Here is an 18639-nt window from a genome sequence, read left to right as displayed (position 1 = left end):
CCTGGAAAATCTTTTAAAAGGACGTGGGTGGCGCTGTGGGTTAAACCACAGAGCCTAGAACTTGCCGATCAGAAGGTCGGTGGTTCGAATCCCCGCCACGGGGTGAGCTCCCGTTGCTCGGTCCCTGCTCCTGCCAACCTAGCAGTTCGAAAGCATGTCAAGTGCAAGTAGATAAATAGGTACCGCGCCAGTGGGAAGGTAAACGGCGTTTCTGTGCGCTGCTCTGGTTCGCCAGAAGCAGCTTAGTCATGCTGGCCACATGACCCGGAAGCTGTATGCTGGCTCCCTCGGCCAATAAAGCGAGATGAGCGCTGCAACGCCAGAGTCGGCCACTACTGGACCTAATGGTCAGGGGTCCCTTTATGCTACAAAAGGTTGCTGCCATTGTAAGGGGGGTTAGAGGCATCCCAAGCAACCTTCCCAAATATCTCCCAAGTGTTTTGGATCTCCGGTTCCCATCAGCTGCACCCAGTATGCTCATACTGGATGGGACTGGAAGCAATCAAGCTGGGGATGGCTGAAAAACAGCTTACAAAATCTCCTGTCACAGAATACACATGCCCACACTAAAATGATACAAAAGCACATATCTGTAGCGCTATCTGTAGCTCCACTGGCCCCCGGTGGAGTACAGGATGAGGTTTGAGGTGCTGGTTTTAACCTTTAAAGCCCTCTATGGCCTAGGACCCTCGTACCTACGGGACCGCCTCTCCTGGTATGTCCCACAGAGGACCTTACGGTCTTCAAATAAAAACATCTTGGAGGTCCCAGGCCACAGGGAGGTTAGGCTGGCCTCAACCAGAGCCAGGGCTTTTTCGGCTGTGGCTCCGATCTGGTGGAACGCTCTGTCACAAGAGACTAGGGCTCTGTGGGACTTGACATCTTTCCGCAGGGCCTGCAAGACAGAGCTGTTCCACCAAGCAGTCTGACCCCCTCCTTTGGTAATCCTCACAAAACTCTACCCCAATGGTTGCCATTAATTCGATTTTGAATTGATTTTAGAATGCTGTGTTACTTTTACTCTTGTTAGCCGCTCTGATCCCGGCTTCGGCTGGGGAGGGCGGGATATAAATACAATTATTATTATTATTATTATTATTATTATTATTATTATTATTATCTGACCTCTTTGTTATGAGAATGTTAAAAGTGTGGAACGTGTGCTAGTAAAGTTCTCCATTTTCAAGTAAGTCGGAATTTATTTATTTTTTATTTTTGTAGCCAAATAAGCAGAATTCCCGGAGGCCATGCAAACTCAATGTACACCTTCAGTCTATGAAAAGACGAAAATGCAGGGAGGAGGATCCCAAGCCAAGGAGAAAGGTTCTTTTCTCCTTTGCACATGGCAAAAGTCAATGAGTCCATTTCAAAGCTGATCAACGTTGCCTTTCCAGGCTGAATTGATGCATTAGTTCAGGGGCATGGGAGCGGGTGGCACTGTGGTCTAAACCACTGAGCCTCTTGGGCTTGCCAATCTGAAGGTTGGCAGTCTGAATCCCCTCGATGAGGTGAGCTCCCGTTGCTCTGTCCCAGCTCCTGCCAACCTAGCGGTTCGAAAGCACACCAGTGCAAGTAGATAAATAGGTACCCCTGTGGCAGGAAGATAAATGGTGTTTCCGTGCACTCTGGTTTCCATACTGGATGGGACTGGTTTCCATCATGGTCCTCCATGTGCCAGAAGTGTCTTGGTCATGCTGGCCACATGACCCGGAAAACTGTCTGTGGACAACACCAGCTCCCTCAGCCTGAAAGCGAGATGAGCGCCACAACCCCATAGTCGCCTTTGACTGGACTTAACCATCCAGGAGTCCTTTGCCTTTTTTCTTTTCTTTTTTACCTTTTATTAGCTCAGGGATAAGGAACCAGTGGTTCTTCAGCTGTTGGACTACAAACGGCCATGATGGGATGATGGGAGTTCAAGAACATTAGGAGGACCACTGATTCTCCATCGCTGAATTAGATACTGCATGAGAGAACCAGAAAGGTCTGGTTTCACCTGGAGAAAAACAATAATGGGTCAAATAAACTCAATGCATATTAGAAGACAAAATGCCCGGCTCTTGACTCTCACGTTTTTCTTGTAATATGAATGTGGGAACAAAAGGATGCATATACAGGGGAGAATTGTTGAGTCTCCAGATTCTCTCCTACAAATCTCCCCAAAGTTTTTAACATTCACAAGACTGGAAATAGGCCAGAGGAAAATATTATTTGGAATTACAAACCTATTGTATTGTACAACTGGGCAGCGTAAATTGATTTTTCATGCCCTTACTTACAGCCCAAAGACAGAGATTGATGCATTGGAAAGATAAATCTATGGCTCCTTTTTGGTCAATGGATTTTGAAATATGACAAGATTCGCAACTTATGGACAGATCGCTTAAAAGTGTAGACTTTTTCTGGACAAGTATAATGACATTTGGAACGTGTTTATAAAAAATATAGTAGGTTATAAACATATATGTATTTGGTTAATAATAACATTTATATGCTTATGTCCTAGGCAATGGTATTGTAGTTGTTTGCATATATAATGATATATATATTTTCTTTTTCATCCGCTTTTTATTTCTACTTTATTTTGTTCAATTAAACCAAGCATGGCCAAAGTTGGCCCTCCAGCTGTTTTGAGACTACAACTCCCATCATCCCTAGCTAACAGGACCAGTGGTCAGGGATGATGGGAGTTGTAGTCCCAAAACAGCTGGAGAGCCAAGTTTGGCTATGCCTGAATTAAACTATTCTCAATTTTTAAAAACGGCTGGAAATAGGACTGGATGCAATGGGAGGGCAAACAGATGGCAGCCAGAAAATCTCCTCCAGTGAACCTCAGAGGCAGCAACTGATCTAGCTGGAACTTCATGCAAAACAAATGTACCTCCGCTGAGCCAAGTCCCTTCCTTTCTGCTTGGGGGCATGCTAGAGGCAGACATCTCTACCCCAGAGGCATCCCACCCTCCCACTGTTTTGAAATTCACCACAAGCAAAATGAAAAACCACTCGGTTGACGTGACAGATACAACATCAAAATCAGGATCAGCTGCTGCTCTGTGTCAAAGAACTGCAGCTGTTAACAGCAGTCTGAACACCTGTCTACTGAAGGAGATGTCTTATCAGTTTGTTGTTGTTTACTCGTTTAGTCGTGTCCGACTCTTCGTGACCCCCTGGACCAGAGCACGCCAGGCACTCCTGTCTTCCACTGCCTCCCGCAGTTTGGTCAAACTCATGCTGGGAGCTTCAAGAACACTGTCCAACCATCTCGTCCTCTGTCGTCCCCTTCTCCTTGTGCCCTCCATCTTTCCCAACATCAGGGTCTTTTCCAGGGAGTCTTCTCTTCTCATGAGGTGGCCAAAGTATTGGAGCCTCAGATTCAGGATCTGTCCTTTCAGTGAGCAGTCAGGGCTGATTTCCTTCAGAATGGAGAGGTTTGATCTTCTTGCAGTCCATGGGACTCTCAAGAGTCTCCTCCAGCACCATAATTCAAAAGCATCCATTCTTTGGTGATCAGCCTTCTTTATGGTCCAGCTCTCACTTCCATACATCATGACTGGGAAAGTCTTATTGGTAGGTAAGCTAAAGAAACTCAGACTAATTTTATTGGGCATGTTTAGCCTGGAGAAAAGAAGACAGGTGATATGATAGCTGAAGGACTGCCACATGGAGAATGGAGCAAGCTGGTTTTCTGCTGCTCCAGAGAGGAGGACTGAAGCCAATAAATTCAATTTACAAGACAGGAGATTCCAACTAAACATATGAAGTTCTTTCTGGTGCCTGCTATAATGACTTCAAAATTCAGTGGAAGCAGACCACGTTAACAACAAACACATTACATATCCCCCCCCCCTTCCTGTGCCTTATCAATACCTCTGGTGTGCAAATTCAAACAGGGATTTGTATTCCCACGTTCCTCCGGCTTGAATTGCAAATTGTGGGTAAGCTCAGAGAGGGAGTGGCTCTGATGTTCCTTATCAGACTCATGGCTGCCTTTGCTTTTTTGATAACCCTGCACCAACCCACCCCCGTTTCTCCGCCACATCTGACATTTTCACACACACAAAAACCCCGGGGACAAATTCTTGCTGACCTCTTCTTTATAAGATCCCGACAGTGACCATTTGCTTCTGATACCTCTAGGTTTCAGACGGTACCTATAGGACGGTAAAAAACAGCTTAGCAATGTTGCTGCCTTTCCTCCTCTATGGGGCTGCACATTTTCTCGCAGCCGCAAAGGGAGAGGTGGTCCAGGATTTTAAGAACTGCCTCGAGTTCTTCTTGGACAAGATGCCGCCTGGAGAATCTCTGACGCCGCCCAGAGAAGCCAAGATCTGCCAGTTCTATAGGAACGCCTATCGCTTTGCCACAATGTACGACCGGGAGAAGCGGATTCCCATCTACTCCGCTTACAAATGCAAACCTGGGAAGGGACACAGATATCAAGGATGGATGATAGAGCCGCAGGTAAGGGGACTTCTCACCTGCCCAATCCGAAAGGACCTTCCGGTTTGCCACCTGTTTTTCTGCACCATATTTGGTGAGGCTCAGCTGACAATTCAGTGTCATCGTCCCATCCCTGTGGAATGCTACCCAGCAGAGCAGGTTCAGGGAACCGGTGTCACTGGTGGCTGAACTACAACTCCCATCATTCTTGCTCGCTAGGGTCGATGGGAGTTGTAGTTCACTAACACCAGGTAGCCCCCCTCCCAGGTTCACTGCTCCTGCAAATTCAGCAGGTGTCTTCTATAGATTAAACATCTGCTTAAATATGTTTCTTTGCCACCAGGCTTAAGTGGCCAATGAAGATAAACATTTTCTGCGATAATTAGATGGGAATCTGTTCCAGTTCTTTACCTGATTTTATTATGTACGTATATAATTGCTATAAACTTATTTGATACACTTTATGAAATTGTGGTATACAACTGTTTTTATAAACAAATGCATTTGTGCTTATTAGGTTGTGCCCAACTAGCTTTTACACAAAGAGTAGACCCATTAAAATGAACAAACCTTCCTTAATCATTGCAAGAAGCAGAGTTACAGGGAACCAGGCAGAGGGCCTTCTCGGAAGTGGCACCCTCCCTGTGGAATGCCCTCCTATCAGATGTCAGGGAAATAAACAACTATCTGACTTTTAGAAGACATCTGAAGGCAGCCCTGTATCAGGAAGTTTGATATTTTACTATGTTTTATATATGCTTTAAGCTTCCCAGAGTGGCAGGAGCAACCCAGTCAGATGGCTGGGCATAAATAATAAAATTATTATTATTATTAATGGTCATTGATTTCAATAGGTCTACTCTGAGTAAAAGTTAATGTGCAGCCTATCATCACTGCTTTCTGCACAATTCTCAGAGTGGCTTAGCAACCAATCCCTCTTCCCAGTGGGCTCTGGGAATTGTAGCTTTGGGAGGGGGGTATAGGGGGGGTCTCCTAATGACTCTCACCACCTTTAACAAACTAAAGTTCCCAGAAATCTTTGCAGGAAATCAAGACGTGTCAAAGTGACACGATAGTGCTGTATGGCGTGGATGTAGCCTCAGTCTCAAAGGTTTGGTTAATAATAATAATAATAATTTATTTATAACCCGCCCATCTGGCTGAGTTTCCCCAGCCACTCTGGACGGCTCCCAATCAAGTATTAAAAACAATACAGCATTGAATGTTAAAAACTTCCCTGAACAGGGCTATCCTTTTAAAGACAGGATAGCTACTTATTTCCTTCACATCTGAAGGGAGGGTGGGCGCCACTACCGACAAGGCCCTCTGCCTGGTTCCACTGCATGTCTGAGCAGGGAGCAGTTGACATGTTTTCCTTGTTGTTTTTCAGCTCGTAGACCCGACTTTGGGGAAGGGCATGGAAGACGAGCGTGAAACCAACATCGCCGCCACAGGGATTAAGAAGTGCCAGGCCACTTTCGACGATTATGCGCAGGCCTTAAGCATTGAAAAGGGGCACTTGAACCCAGTGAGCCACCAACCGGACGAAGACAGCAGAGCGGCCACTTCCACTTTGACCAATATCGTGCCCCAGTATAGCAAGCTCAACGAAGGTGCCTGGGCCGAGCACGAGAGTCTCCTCAAGAAAGAAGCCCAGGCTTGCCATGATATGTACGTCCTCGTGGGAGCTGTGCCCGGGGATGAGTATATCTCGGACCTCAGGGTCAATAAGCCCAGCCACATCTGGTCGGCAGCTTGCTGTGTGCTTGATAACCAGCACAGAAAATCCTGGGCGGCCCTAGCGAAAAACAGTGAGAATGAAGTCAAGGAATACAGCTTGGAGACCCTCCAGAAAATCCTAGCTGAACTTTATGGGAAGAAGAAAGTGGATCTTTTCAATGGTTCCTGTAACTAGTGTGCAGCTGATTGCGGAGAGAGCTAGTTTTATCCCCAAGATAGAGGAAGGATGTATAAAATCGTCTCCCAACCAGAGATGCTCACAAAGTCCTCTCACTGCCAATTCTGTTCACAGGTTGTGAAGTTCTTAAAAGAAATTGGTGGTGAATTGAGAAGATGTTCTATTTTTTCCAGATCTATTTTTTTAAAAAGCTGTACACAAAACTTAAATAAAATGAAACATGTGACACATTTCTAGGTGGTAGCAGTTTTATTGTTGTTATCAACATTGCGCTCTATAAATTCTGCCCATCTTGCAACACAATCCTATGTTTGGTTACTCAGAAGAAACTGCTGTTGTATTTGATGGGATTTACTTGTCCAGCCATTGGAAAACATCAGTATTCAGCAAGAATGGTGGGTTAGACAAAAAAATATGGGACATGCCTTTTTTGAACATTTAGTTTGTCAGTGGGGACGCGGGTGGCGCTGTGGGTTAAAGCCTCAGCGCCTAGGACTTGCCGACCAAAAGGTCGGCGGTTCGAATCCCCGCGGCGGGGTGCGCTCCCGTTGCTCGGTCCCAGCACCTGCCAACCTAGCAGTTCGAAAGCACCTTCGGGTGCAAGTAGATAAATAGGGACCGCTTACCAGCGGGAAGGTAAATGGCTTTCCGTGTGCTGCGCTGGCTCGCCAGATGCAGCTTTGTCACGCTGGCCACGTGACCCGGAAGTGTCTGCAGACAGCGCTGGCTCCCGGCCTATAGGGTGAGATGAGCGCACAACCCCAGAGTCTGTCAAGACTGGCCCGTACGGGCAGGGGTACCTTTACCTTTAGTTTGTCAGTACTGTGTGCTTAGGGGAACTGCTAAGAAAGCAATTTGAAAGTATAAGGGAGACTTTCCTGTTATACCTAAATAGGAAAGGGGCTTCGATATATATGTGACCCTGGTGGCTTTATAGAGAGGTTATATGCAGGTTTCACCCCTTTAATTTTCCCTGGTAAAATGTGCTCTTAAATACTCTAAGGACACCAATGACAAAACTTTTTTGATGTAAATCTCTTCATTTAATGAGGCGGATATGTCTGTCTTATGTGCCCCAAATCTTCTTTTGTTAACATGATTTTCTCCCCCTTGGGTTTGTATTAACACATTTAAAATCCAATTTAAAATATTCAAAATAATAATATAATAATAATAATTTTTATTTATACCCTACCCTCCCCAGCCAAAGCCGGGCTCAGGGCGGCTAACAAGCAATAATAAAAACGAGTTGAATGAATACAACTTAAAAACAATATTAAAATACAACATTAAAATATTGAAACATTAAAATATTAAAATGCAGCCTCATCACAGGAGGAGAAAGGAAAAAGAAAAAAAGAGGGGGAGGGAATCAAAAAGTAAAACAATAAAGTAGGGGGGTAAACCCACCACCAATGCACTATTATTGTGTCATAGAATCATAGAATTGTGGAGTTGTAAGGGACCCCAAGGCTCTCATCAAGTCCAACCCCCCCGCAATGCATAAATCTCAACACGCAAGTCCCCCATCCAATTTGAAACCACACCAGACCCTGCTTAGCTTTGCTAAATGTGCTGCATCACAGCTGCAGAATACAACAGTGGTAAAATACGAGTCTGGAGAGGCCCATAAACCAGGCTCCTTCGGGTACAGCACTAAATGGCAACTCAAGAAGAGATGCTTATTTTTTTAAAGGCAGTAGCAGCAGCCAAATAAACTGCTCCGTATCCTCAGTAGCTGGCAAGCGAATCACTACAAAGGAATTTGTGTTGCGAGGCGTCGATTTTGTGCAAGCTCACTGTGTTTAGCCAGTGTCGACTTCTGTTAGCTTCACTTGGCTTCCTCAGGACTATTCATACTCCTTCATTGGATCTCCTGCCCAGGGACCGAAGGATCTGGCCAGCTCCTGAATGAGCTCATCCGTAATCGGCCACCCCCAGGCTTTAAAGAAAGGGCCCAGGTCCTTCTTCACTTCTGTAGAGAAGCGTATTGCCCACTGATTCATCTTGAAGGTGTTGTCAATTGGGATGAAGGTTATCTTTTGGTACTCTGCAAAGATGCGGATGTAGGGGTCCCAGCCAAAGGCCTCCTGCAACTGAAGAAATATCTTCATCAAACCTTTTATTGGCATCACATACAACATCCAAAACAATCAATACAGAATTACCACTGGGGAAGTGGTGAAGAATACACACACACACACACAGTGGTAGCTCGGGTTACAGACGCTTCAGGTTACATACGCTTCAGGTTACAGACTCCGCTAACCCAGAAATAGGACCTCTCAGGATGAGAACAGAAATCATGCTCCGGCGGCATGGCAGCAGTGGGAGGCCCCATTAGCTAAAGTGGTGCTTCAGGTTAAGAACCGTTTCAGGTTAAGAACGGACCTCTAGGACGAATTAAGTCCTTAACCCAAAGTACCTCTCTCTCTCTCTCTCTCTCTCTCTCTGTGTGTGTGTGTATGTATATTCAGTTCCTTTCCTAAGGACTTAAGAACAATTTCCGTGCTGCATTCCCTGTCTCTCTGCAGACTTATAATTATGCTACCAAAAAGAGTAGCAGTCTTCACCATTTCACCAGAGCCAGGGCTTTTTCAGCTGTGGCTCCGATCTGGTGGAACGCTCTGTCACAAGAAACTAGGGCACTGCAGGACTTGACATCTTCCCGCAGGGCCTGCAAGACGGAGCTGTTCCACCAGGCCTTTGGCCAAGGCGCAGCCTGACCCCCTCCTCTGGCAATCTTCACAGAACTCTAGCCCAATGGTTGCCATTAATTTGATTCTGAATTGATTTTAGAATGAATTGATCTTAGAATGTATTTAAATTAATTGATTGTGATTTTATGTAAACTGTGTTACTTTTACTGTTGTTAGCTGCTCTGAGCCCGGCTTTGGCTGGGGAGGGCGGGATATAAATAAATTATTATTATTGTTGTTGTTGTTGTAAAGGTAAAGGTACCCCTGCCCGTACGGGCCAGTCTTGCCAGACTCTAGGGTTGTGCGCTCATCTCACTCTATAGGCCGGGAGCCAGCGCTGTCCGGAGACACTTCCGGGTCATGTGGCCAGCGTGACATCGCTGCTCTGGTGAGCCAGCGCAGCTCAAGGAACGCTGTTTACCTTCCCGCTGGTAAGCGGTCCCTATTTATCTACTTGCACCCGAAGGTGCTTTCGAACTGCTAGGCTGGCAGGTGCTGGGACCGAACAACGGGAGCGCACCCCGCCGCGGGGATTCGAACCGCCGACCTTTCGATCAGCAAGTCCTAGGCGCTGAGGCTTTTACCCACAGCGCCACCCACGTCCCATTATTATTATTATTATTATTATTTAGCTAATTCCCATGGCTTCTCCCCACTCCTACTGTTGAGAACAAATGAGACCAGCAAAAAAAGGGCTCAGGATGAAGACAGAGAGCAGGATTTCTGGGGGGGGGGGGGTCAGGCCCTTTGTTAGGAGGGCAGCTGCCCCCCCCCCCTTGGCTGCACCTATGGTATGATGTGCAGTTCTTTGGGATCCCAAACACCCAACTGCATTCCCACTCTTTTTCCGGTATTCCTCCCTTCCCTACAAAAAAAAAAAAAAACACCAAACCCACAGCAGGTTCAGCCAGCCTGCTTATATAGAGCTCCACTACAACGCAACAGTAACCACTTTCTGTCACTATCCAATCACTGAACGTCACTGTCAATCCCTTATTTGCATATGTGGACCTGAGTGAAAACTATCTACAGTATCCCCCTGCTGGCCCAGGGTGAGAACTTCAGTACATAACTCCAAGAGTACTCATTAACGGTTCCTTATCATCCAGGAAAAAAAGTGACAAGTGGGATGGCACAGGGTTATTTCCAGGGCTTCTTGTTGTTCAATGTCTTAATAAACAACTTGGATGAAGGAATTGAGGGGTTGCTCGTCCAATCTGAAGATGACACCAAACTGGGAGGGGGAGCTAATGCTGTAGAATACAGAATTGGGATTCAAGATGATCTTAACAGATTGGAGAACAGAATGAATTTCAGTAGCCACAAATGTAAGGTTCTACACTTTGTGTCAGGGACCGTGCTGAGGAGGACTGCACTGAGGAGGAATGGTGGGAGCCACCCCCTCCCCCAATCCTGAATCTTCCCAGGAGCAGGAGGACAGTATAGATTTAGAACAGTGGTTTGCAGAGGGGCACAGTTCAGAAGGCAGAAGCTGGGAAATACTGGATGGGGAACAGCTAGAAGAAGAAGAAACACTGGGGGAGAGAGAAGTAACAGATTCACAGTCTCTGGACAGCATTCACCCCCGTCTCCAAAGTCACAGAGAGCTCAGAAAGTGTCAGAACATAAAGCTCAGAGGTTACAAATTCAGATTACAAAACGTAGGAGTGACGTAGATGAATAGGGGCGGAGGGGGAGGGAATGACCCTTAATTGGGAGCACCGCCATTTCTAGGAGATGTGTTATTTGTTCTCTTGCTGTTCTAACTGGTAAGACTTCCCTTCATTTGATCTTTTTGTCTATTGCCACAGGGGAGGAAGCCGATTCTCCAAAGCCTGACACTGTATACTAATAGCAACGTCTTGAATTTAGCCCGGTAGCAGATCAGCAACTAGTGCAGATCTCTGAGCATGTGCTGATAAGGCCTCAATCCTGTAAGCAATCGTGCTGTAGCATTCTGCACTAATAGGCTTCTGGATCCAGGGAACCCCCATGTGGAGCACATTGCAGTAGTCCAGCCTTTAAGTGTAGCCTTATTAGACTTTACCGACTGGTGGGGTCTGCATTGCTCCCGGGAGGGAGGAAGTCAAATGACACCGAGGTTGATTCAGAGAAAGCGTTTATTCTGCTCTCCGGATAGCAGAAGGCACTTGCGTGGTCAGTCCACAGCAAGTCCAAAGAAATGAGAAATTTCATGCAGTATATATATCCTACAGGCACCCTCTCCCCCCTTCCCCAGGAATCCAACCACGTCAGCTCACCTGTTCTCCCCTTATTATTTTGCTTATAATTATATTTTAACATCCATTCGTTAGTTTTTCTATAAACATATATTTCTATAAACTTAAACTTGCTAAAAACTTTGTAGAGAAAACAGTCCCTTGTACCCGAAAGTGCTACATTGGATGGGGCAGATAAAAGCCAAATATGGGGGGCTAGCCCACCTGTCCATTTCTGTCTCTCTTTTCCCCCACCCTGTGAAATTTTGCTATTATATACTCTAATATTTATATTTATGCTGTCTTTCTCTTTCCATTATGTCTATCCCCCCCCCTTTTTAAAAAAAGATGCCTACCCATTGAATCAAAATAAAATATTTCAATAAAGAAATCCATGATTGGGTCACCTTGAGGAAACCACTCAGGCTTCAAAGTTAGGGAATAAATAAGAATGCATCATCTGGCAGAGTGCATTATGATTACTGCATCATGCAGAAAAATCATTATGCGGTCCTCCAAGTTGCAGAATCCCTGGATTATTGGCATATTTGTTATGATTCCTATCCTATTTATGGTAGTGGGTGAGTTGATTCTTCGGAAATGTTTTGGATTATTGGAAGGGTTTCACAAGAACCTGAAATTCTTCACTCAGTGAACTGGTCTGTTTACCTAAGCGACCGCAGAAAGGAGGTCTCTCTTCTTGCTCATAGTTGCAAGTAGTCAACGAACAAAGTGCAAATTCATTCAAGTTTAATATTTCACTTCCTTTTTTCTCCTTTCTTGCGGTCACTTAGGCAAACAGACCAGTTCACTGGGTGAGGAATTTCAGGTTATTGCGAAACCATCCCAACAATTCAAAACATTTCTGAAGAATCAACTCGCCCATTATCATTAATAGCAATCATAACCAACATGCCGGGGACGCGGGTGGCGCTGTGGGTAAAACCTCAGTGCCTAGGACTTGCTGATCGTAAGGTCGGCAGTTCGAATCCCTGCGGCGGGGTGAGCTCCCGTCGTTCGGTCCCATCTCCTGCCCACCTAGCTGTTCGAAAGCACTGCTCTGGTTCGCCAGAAGCGGCTTAGTCATGCTGGCCACATGACCTGGAAGCTGTACGCCGGCTCCCTCAGCCAATAAAGTGAAGGTAAACGGGAAGGTAAATGGCGTTTCCGTGTGCGGCACTGGTGCTGGCTCGCCAGTTGCAGCTTCGTCATGCTGGCCACGTGACCCGGAAGTGTGTTCGGATGGCGCTGGCTCCCGGCCTCTTGAGCGAGATGAGCGCACAACCCTAGAGTCGGTCACGACTGGCCCGTACGGGCAGGGGTACCTTTACCTTTAACCAACATGCCATAAACTCTCAAGTTTCTTAATCCATGGAGTTCCAAAACATGGCAGACCACATAATGATTTTTCTACCTGGTGCAGCGATCATAATGCACTGTGCTAGACGCTGTATGCTTTTTAATTCCTTAGTTTGAAGCCTGAGAGGGTTTTCTTGCAAGGCACCCTTGTAAAATGTGCACTTAAATACTGTAATCTTGGGAGAAAAGCAATGACAAACCTAGACAGCATCTTAAAAAGTAGAGACATCACCTTGCCAACAAAGGTCCGTATAGTAAAAGCTATGGTTTTCCCAGTGGTGATGTATGGAATGATCGCCGAAGAATTGATGCTTTTGAATTATGGTGCTGGAGGAGACTCTTGAGAGTCCCATGGACTGCAAGAAGATCAAACCGATCCATTCTGAAGGAAATCAGCCCTGAAGGACAGATCCTGAAGCTGAGGCGCCAATACTTTGGCTGCCTCATGAGAAGAGAAGACTCCCTGGAAAAGACCCTGATGTTGGGAAAGATGGAGGGCACAAGGAGAAGGGGACGAGATGGTTGGACAGTGTTCTCGAAGCTACCAGCATGAGTTTGACCAAACTGTGGGAGGCAGTGGAAGACAGGAGTGCCTGGCGTGCTCTGGTCCATGGGGTTATGAAGAGTTGGACACGACTAAATGACTAAACAACAACAAAATACTGTAAGGACACCAATGACACAATACTGCTTGAAGTAAATCTCTTTATTTCAGGAGACTGATACAGGGCCATCTTAAGCATATCCAGTGCAAAGATCCCTCCGGCGCCCCCCGGCAACTCCCAAACAAGGGAGGGGTGGTGGAAAATGTCCTCTGCCTCCCCCACTGCCCCGATCCCTGGCGTGGTGGCGGCGATCAAGCAGGAAAACGTGCTGGCAGACCTGCTATCCAGCGTCAGGATGCCTGAGAAGGCAGTCCGAGAAGGCTATGCACCACCTTCCGCCAGGAAGCAGGAGGGCAATGACCAGGAGCAGGACTGGGAGGAGGAAGACCGGGACCGGGGCAGTCTTTAGCAGATGCAGAGGCTTGGGAGGTAAGCTGCATGCCCGCCAGCCATATAGTTGGCGGGGCGCAGCTGGCAGGCGTGCAGGGAAAGGGGAGGCTGGCGGCAAAGCTGCGCAGCTCCCCCACTCGCTAGGGCGCCCCTGAGAGGCCTGAGGTATAGGTAAAACTGATAATGATAGTAATAACAACCTTAAATAATTATACCGTTAAATATTGATTTAAACTTATACTTGTACATGCTCTTTTCTTATACTTTCTAGCTAAACAAAAATAAGCCAAGGTGAAAATCCAATAAACTAAATTATAGCAAAACAGACTTCCCGTCATTTCCCGATGCAAGTTACATTTATGACATTGAATGTACTTATACTTCTTACTCTAATTTCTAGTACTTTCTTATAACGTATCGTACCATTTCCCCTTATTTAATAGTATTTAATTTACGCAAGGGTCATTCAAACGCTGCCATAGATGTTATGTCATCGTTATATATTTTTAATTTTTTTTTTAATTAAAGTTTTCTTGGTTTACAAAGGTATGTGCAATGTCTCTTTTCTGAAGTTACATTTTCCATAGGTCAGTTTCATTTGTTGAGACATTAGGGTTACATTAGGAAGAAAAGGGGGGGGGGGTGAGGATGGGGTCGGGAGGCGATGTTTCTATTTTGCTTAATGTGTGAGGTTTTGCGTCACCGTTGTTTGTGTTGGTTCTCTTTGCTATTCGCTTGTGTTCCTTTGGTGGTGAGAGAAGTCATGGTTAGCCTAGGCTGTGGTTGCTTGTTTGTGATTGGCTGTGGTGAACTTTGTTTTCGTGTGTGAGTGGGGTGGGTGGTTGTTTTTGAACCAGGTTAGCCATATTGATTTTGTAGGTATTTCTTGAACGTTCATTTCTGCCACTTTTCAGTGAAGAGAACACTGGTCTAAATAGCCCAGTGGTCTGACTCTGTATAGGGCGGCTTCCTTATCCACCTGTAAATAAGGCTCCAGTGCTGTCCACCTTGTAAAGTCCTTCAGCTGAGCGCCACCTCGAATTTATTTCTTCAACTTCTTCTTTCACTTGGGTTTAATTCTGGATGGGATCTTTCTCTCGGGATGTTCAGCACCATCTCATTGACGTAAACAGCCCAGAGATTGCAGGTAGCTTTGTCGGTATGGGGCAGGAAGCTCCATTTATGCTTCTGCTGGTTGTGACCCACCTCGTGGATCATGCCCCAAGAGCCTTTCGTGGCCATATGTTGCACGTCCGTGGTCCCTGCTGCTGCCGTCACATTAGCAATGACTGGGTAACCAGTGTGCATCGAACCTGCAGTGAGAGTTGGGTCAGGGGAGAGTTATAAGACCTTCTCTCCATCTAGCCCAAACCCCCTGCAATGCAGGAATCTCATGCTCTACAATGAGACAAATAAAGTAAAACCAAAATGGCACCGTTACTTAGAAAATGTATTTTCCAGCTCATTTCCATGTTTCCCTGTTGGCAACGTCTATGGGATGCAGAGCTTACAAATGGGACCCTGAAATGGATTGTACGCTCTTTGTTCCGCACTGAAAATAACAAGAGTAAATTCTGCGCTGAAGCACTTCTGCTACGGCAGGCTTCCAAGTGATTTGTTATCCCTTCATGCCCACAAAACATGGGAATGGTAGTTGAGGGGTGATATCTAGCTGTCTTTTCAGCCAAGCCACATATTCCAGATAGTCTTTGCAGAAGCCATGACAGCTGAAGTAGCCAGGTGCCAATACAGTGGTACCTCGGGTTACATACGCTTCAGGTTACATACGCTTCAGGTTACAGACTCCACTAACCCAGAAATAGTACCTCGTGTTAAGAACTTTGCTTCAGGATGAGAACAGCGGTGGCAGCGGGAGGCCCCATTAGCTAAGGGGTGCTTCAGGTTAAGAACAGTTTCAGGTTAAGAATGGACCTCCGGAACGAATTACCTAAGTACTTAACCCGAGGTACCACTGTACGAGCCTGCAGCTCAGATACACCTCAAGATACGTATCTTTTACAGAACTCAGTGATTGCTTAAAGACAGGAGGGTTGTAAAAATGGTGGTGGTGCGTATATCACCAGTATTTTACTGTTTGCATCCATACATATATGAACAAGTTTGTACTTACCAGCAGAGATTTGGACATCTTCCACTATCCTTTCTGGTCAGGAGAAAAGGGGGAGGGATGGCTGCTAACTTGACCACTGCACTCAGCATCTGGCCGGAGGAGTTCAGGAGGCTCTCTGGATTGTCCGTGTGTAGTGAAGTTAGAAAATTTCAATAGACAAAACTTTGGTCAAGTAAGGAGCAAAGTATTATGGGAAGACCAAAAGCCATTAGGATTTATGGGGAATGTGTTTTGCTACTTTAAAACTGCAGTCTCCAAATGTGTGAAGTTGCTTATCTCAGGAAGGAACTTCTACAGGTTGATTAGTGGCCTTCTTGCACTTGGTACCTACTCATTCACACCCAGACAGCGTAGTTATCAGCCCTAATCACTCTGGGAATGTGTATCTGGGGAGGGGAGGAACTCTTTGATCCAAGGTCCTGGGAACTAACGAGCTCAGCTGTCACAAGTTAAAATTATTAGTCAACTAGCTGACTCTTGGTGAATTTAAATATAATCAAGAATTTTGATTGGATCTGGGCACCGTTTCTACGTGGTTTAGAAATAAAGATCCTAGGAAAGGGCTGAGAAAGCGCGCGCTCTGCAATCTGCCCTTCTGCCAGTTTGCCACCTTGCTGACAGCCATCCTGTTGCATTCACATGCGAGTCTTTGTGATGAAGATTCTTACTGCCTTTGAGATGCAGATCTATCCAAGGACTTTGAAACCATTCTAACTTTGTCTTTGTTCTTATAGTGCAAGTAATCTAGCTAGCCATATTCTACAATGTTTTTGTTTTACCTGTTTGAAACGTATAAGAGATGTGCCTGCTTTTGCAAGTATGTTTAATCTTGTTTTTTAAATAAATTTTAAAGAGAGAACCTTCTCCTGTCTTGTGTGCCATTCTGAGGGAAAGCCTAATCCAGCGCCTGACCAATCAGTCACGCACTGCACCTGTGAGTTTCTGCCTGCATTTTGTGGATTCAACTTGCAGGGTGGGGCAGCCGGTAACTAGGAAGTATAACCTTCTCCCTTGGGTTATAACTTCTGGTGCCCTGGTACAGGGGAGTGGTGGCAGCAACTACCCTTTTTTGATGCGTTTTGTCCTGTAAAAAGTATATGCTGCCGGCCGTTGTTTCTCTAAACCTGTTCTAGCTGGATGGTAAGGACAGGTGAGGGAGGGGTGAGTGGCCGGAGCATTACTACATGGTGGCAGCGGTGGTATCGAGCTTCCCTAGGGAAGAATACTCTTCCTCAAAGACTCTTGTGCCAACTAAGGTCTGAGGACTAGGCAAAGGAGTAAAAAGGAGGTCAGAACCTTATCTTTTTCAAACACTGACAGGTTATGGGCCCAGTGTTTCTGAGAGTGTGCAGAGTGCAAAATGACTGACAGCATCTCAGCAGGGAGCTGACGAGTCCTGGTGGTGTATGGAGCCAGTGGCTGTGTGTTGAAGCAGTTGGTGGCAAGCTGGAGCGGCTAGGATCTGAGGATCAGGAAAGCACCCAGCGTCGACTACTGGAACAGTTTGAACTGCTAGAGGACCACAGTAGGCGACTCACAGAGTGGCTACACCAGTTGCAGAGCCAGGCGGGACCTGAGGGTCAACAGAGGCAGCAACTAGAAGCCGGTGAGTGCCAGCCAGGACCGTCCAGTTGGACTCTAAAGAGTCAGGAGAGATTGCTGGAGGCCCCACAGAAGGGGCTCAGCAATCACCAGCAGAGATGGCAGATTTCCATTCTTCCCAAGTCGTAAGTATTGGGGTAGGCATCCCTTTTGAACTTCTCTCAGAAAACAACTGGCTGAGTTGGTCAATAAAAATGCAGCAGTTGCTAAGGAGAGATGGACTGTGGGACTACGTTGAGACTGAGGTTTTCGTAACTGACTCTGCTGAGAAAAAATGGCTGGATGAAAGGGCTCATGCCCAAATCATGCTGTGTTTGAGCAACTCTCAGTTATTGCCTGTAACAAATGCCAGCGTCTGAGTGCTGGAATTTATTAAGGGCAATGCATATCAGAGAAGCTGCTGGAACTATAATTTCTCTGACCAGAAGGTTCTTCAGGACTGTTATGAAAGAAGGTGAGCGTTTGGCAACTCATCTTCAAATGCTGAAATCTTTGCATCTTCAACTACAGCAGAGAGGTAAGCGTTACAATGAGACTGACCAAACATACATTATCCTTTCAAGTTTGCCTGAAAGCTGGTTGCCCGTGATTAACAGCATGGAGAGTATGCGTCCCCGAGATCTGACCCTTGAGTATGTGGTTGGAAGATTGACCGAAGAAGCAGAAAGAAGGTCAGATAGACAGGCTGACCTCCAAAAGCAGAGGAGTTGCAGCCGAGGGGGGCAGCAGCAGAATCTGCCAATGGAGCAACGCCAAGGTTTAGACTTGGTCATGGCTGTGAGGAGGTGCCATATATGCAACCAACCCGGGCATCTCCAACGTCAATGCAGCGTAAGACTTCCAGGAGACGATGTGGAGCAAAGACAGCAATCGACACAGAAACGTAAGCAGAAGGGGTTCTCTTCAGGGAAGAAGAACACGCGTTCTGCTCAGTTTGTGTCTGCATTTTCTCGGGAGGAGAGGAAGATACCTCGAGGAACATGGTTGCTGGACTCTGGGAGCAGCAGGATTATCTGCAACAGTTGGGAGGACTTTAACCGCTATGTTAAAAATCGTAGTTATCATTCTGGTTTAGATGTCACCCCCTATGAGAAGCTGTTTAAAAAATGCCCTAATCTGAAACACCTACGCATTTGGGGTTCATATGCAATTATGCACTATCCCGCTAAGCAGAAATTGGGTGAACTTCAGGGGAAATTAATGGGCTACCAGCAGGGGGCGTACAGAATTTACATACCAGCAACTGGCAAATTTCATATTACCAGAAGCATGATAC

The 18639-nt window shown here is 46.1% G+C and overlaps 1 protein-coding gene across 1 annotated transcript in view; it reads left to right on the top strand.

The window, feature by feature from the left end:
• Window positions 1-6590, top strand: part of LOC144324865 (endonuclease domain-containing 1 protein-like) — a 28897-nt gene extending 22307 nt beyond the window's left edge. Inside the window, exons 2-3 of the mRNA XM_077935353.1 lie at window positions 4138-4461; window positions 5831-6590. Coding sequence (XP_077791479.1) covers window positions 4180-4461; window positions 5831-6355 — 807 coding nt within the window. The 5' untranslated portion in view covers window positions 4138-4179 and the 3' untranslated portion in view covers window positions 6356-6590. The remainder of the gene's footprint in view (window positions 1-4137; window positions 4462-5830) is intronic.
• Window positions 6591-18639: the final 12049 nt, after the last annotated feature.

The sequence above is a fragment of the Podarcis muralis genome, chromosome 10 (assembly GCF_964188315.1).
Source record: "Podarcis muralis chromosome 10, rPodMur119.hap1.1, whole genome shotgun sequence".
Classification (NCBI taxonomy): domain Eukaryota; kingdom Metazoa; phylum Chordata; class Lepidosauria; order Squamata; family Lacertidae; genus Podarcis; species Podarcis muralis.
This window is presented reverse-complemented; position numbering and strand designations above follow the sequence as displayed.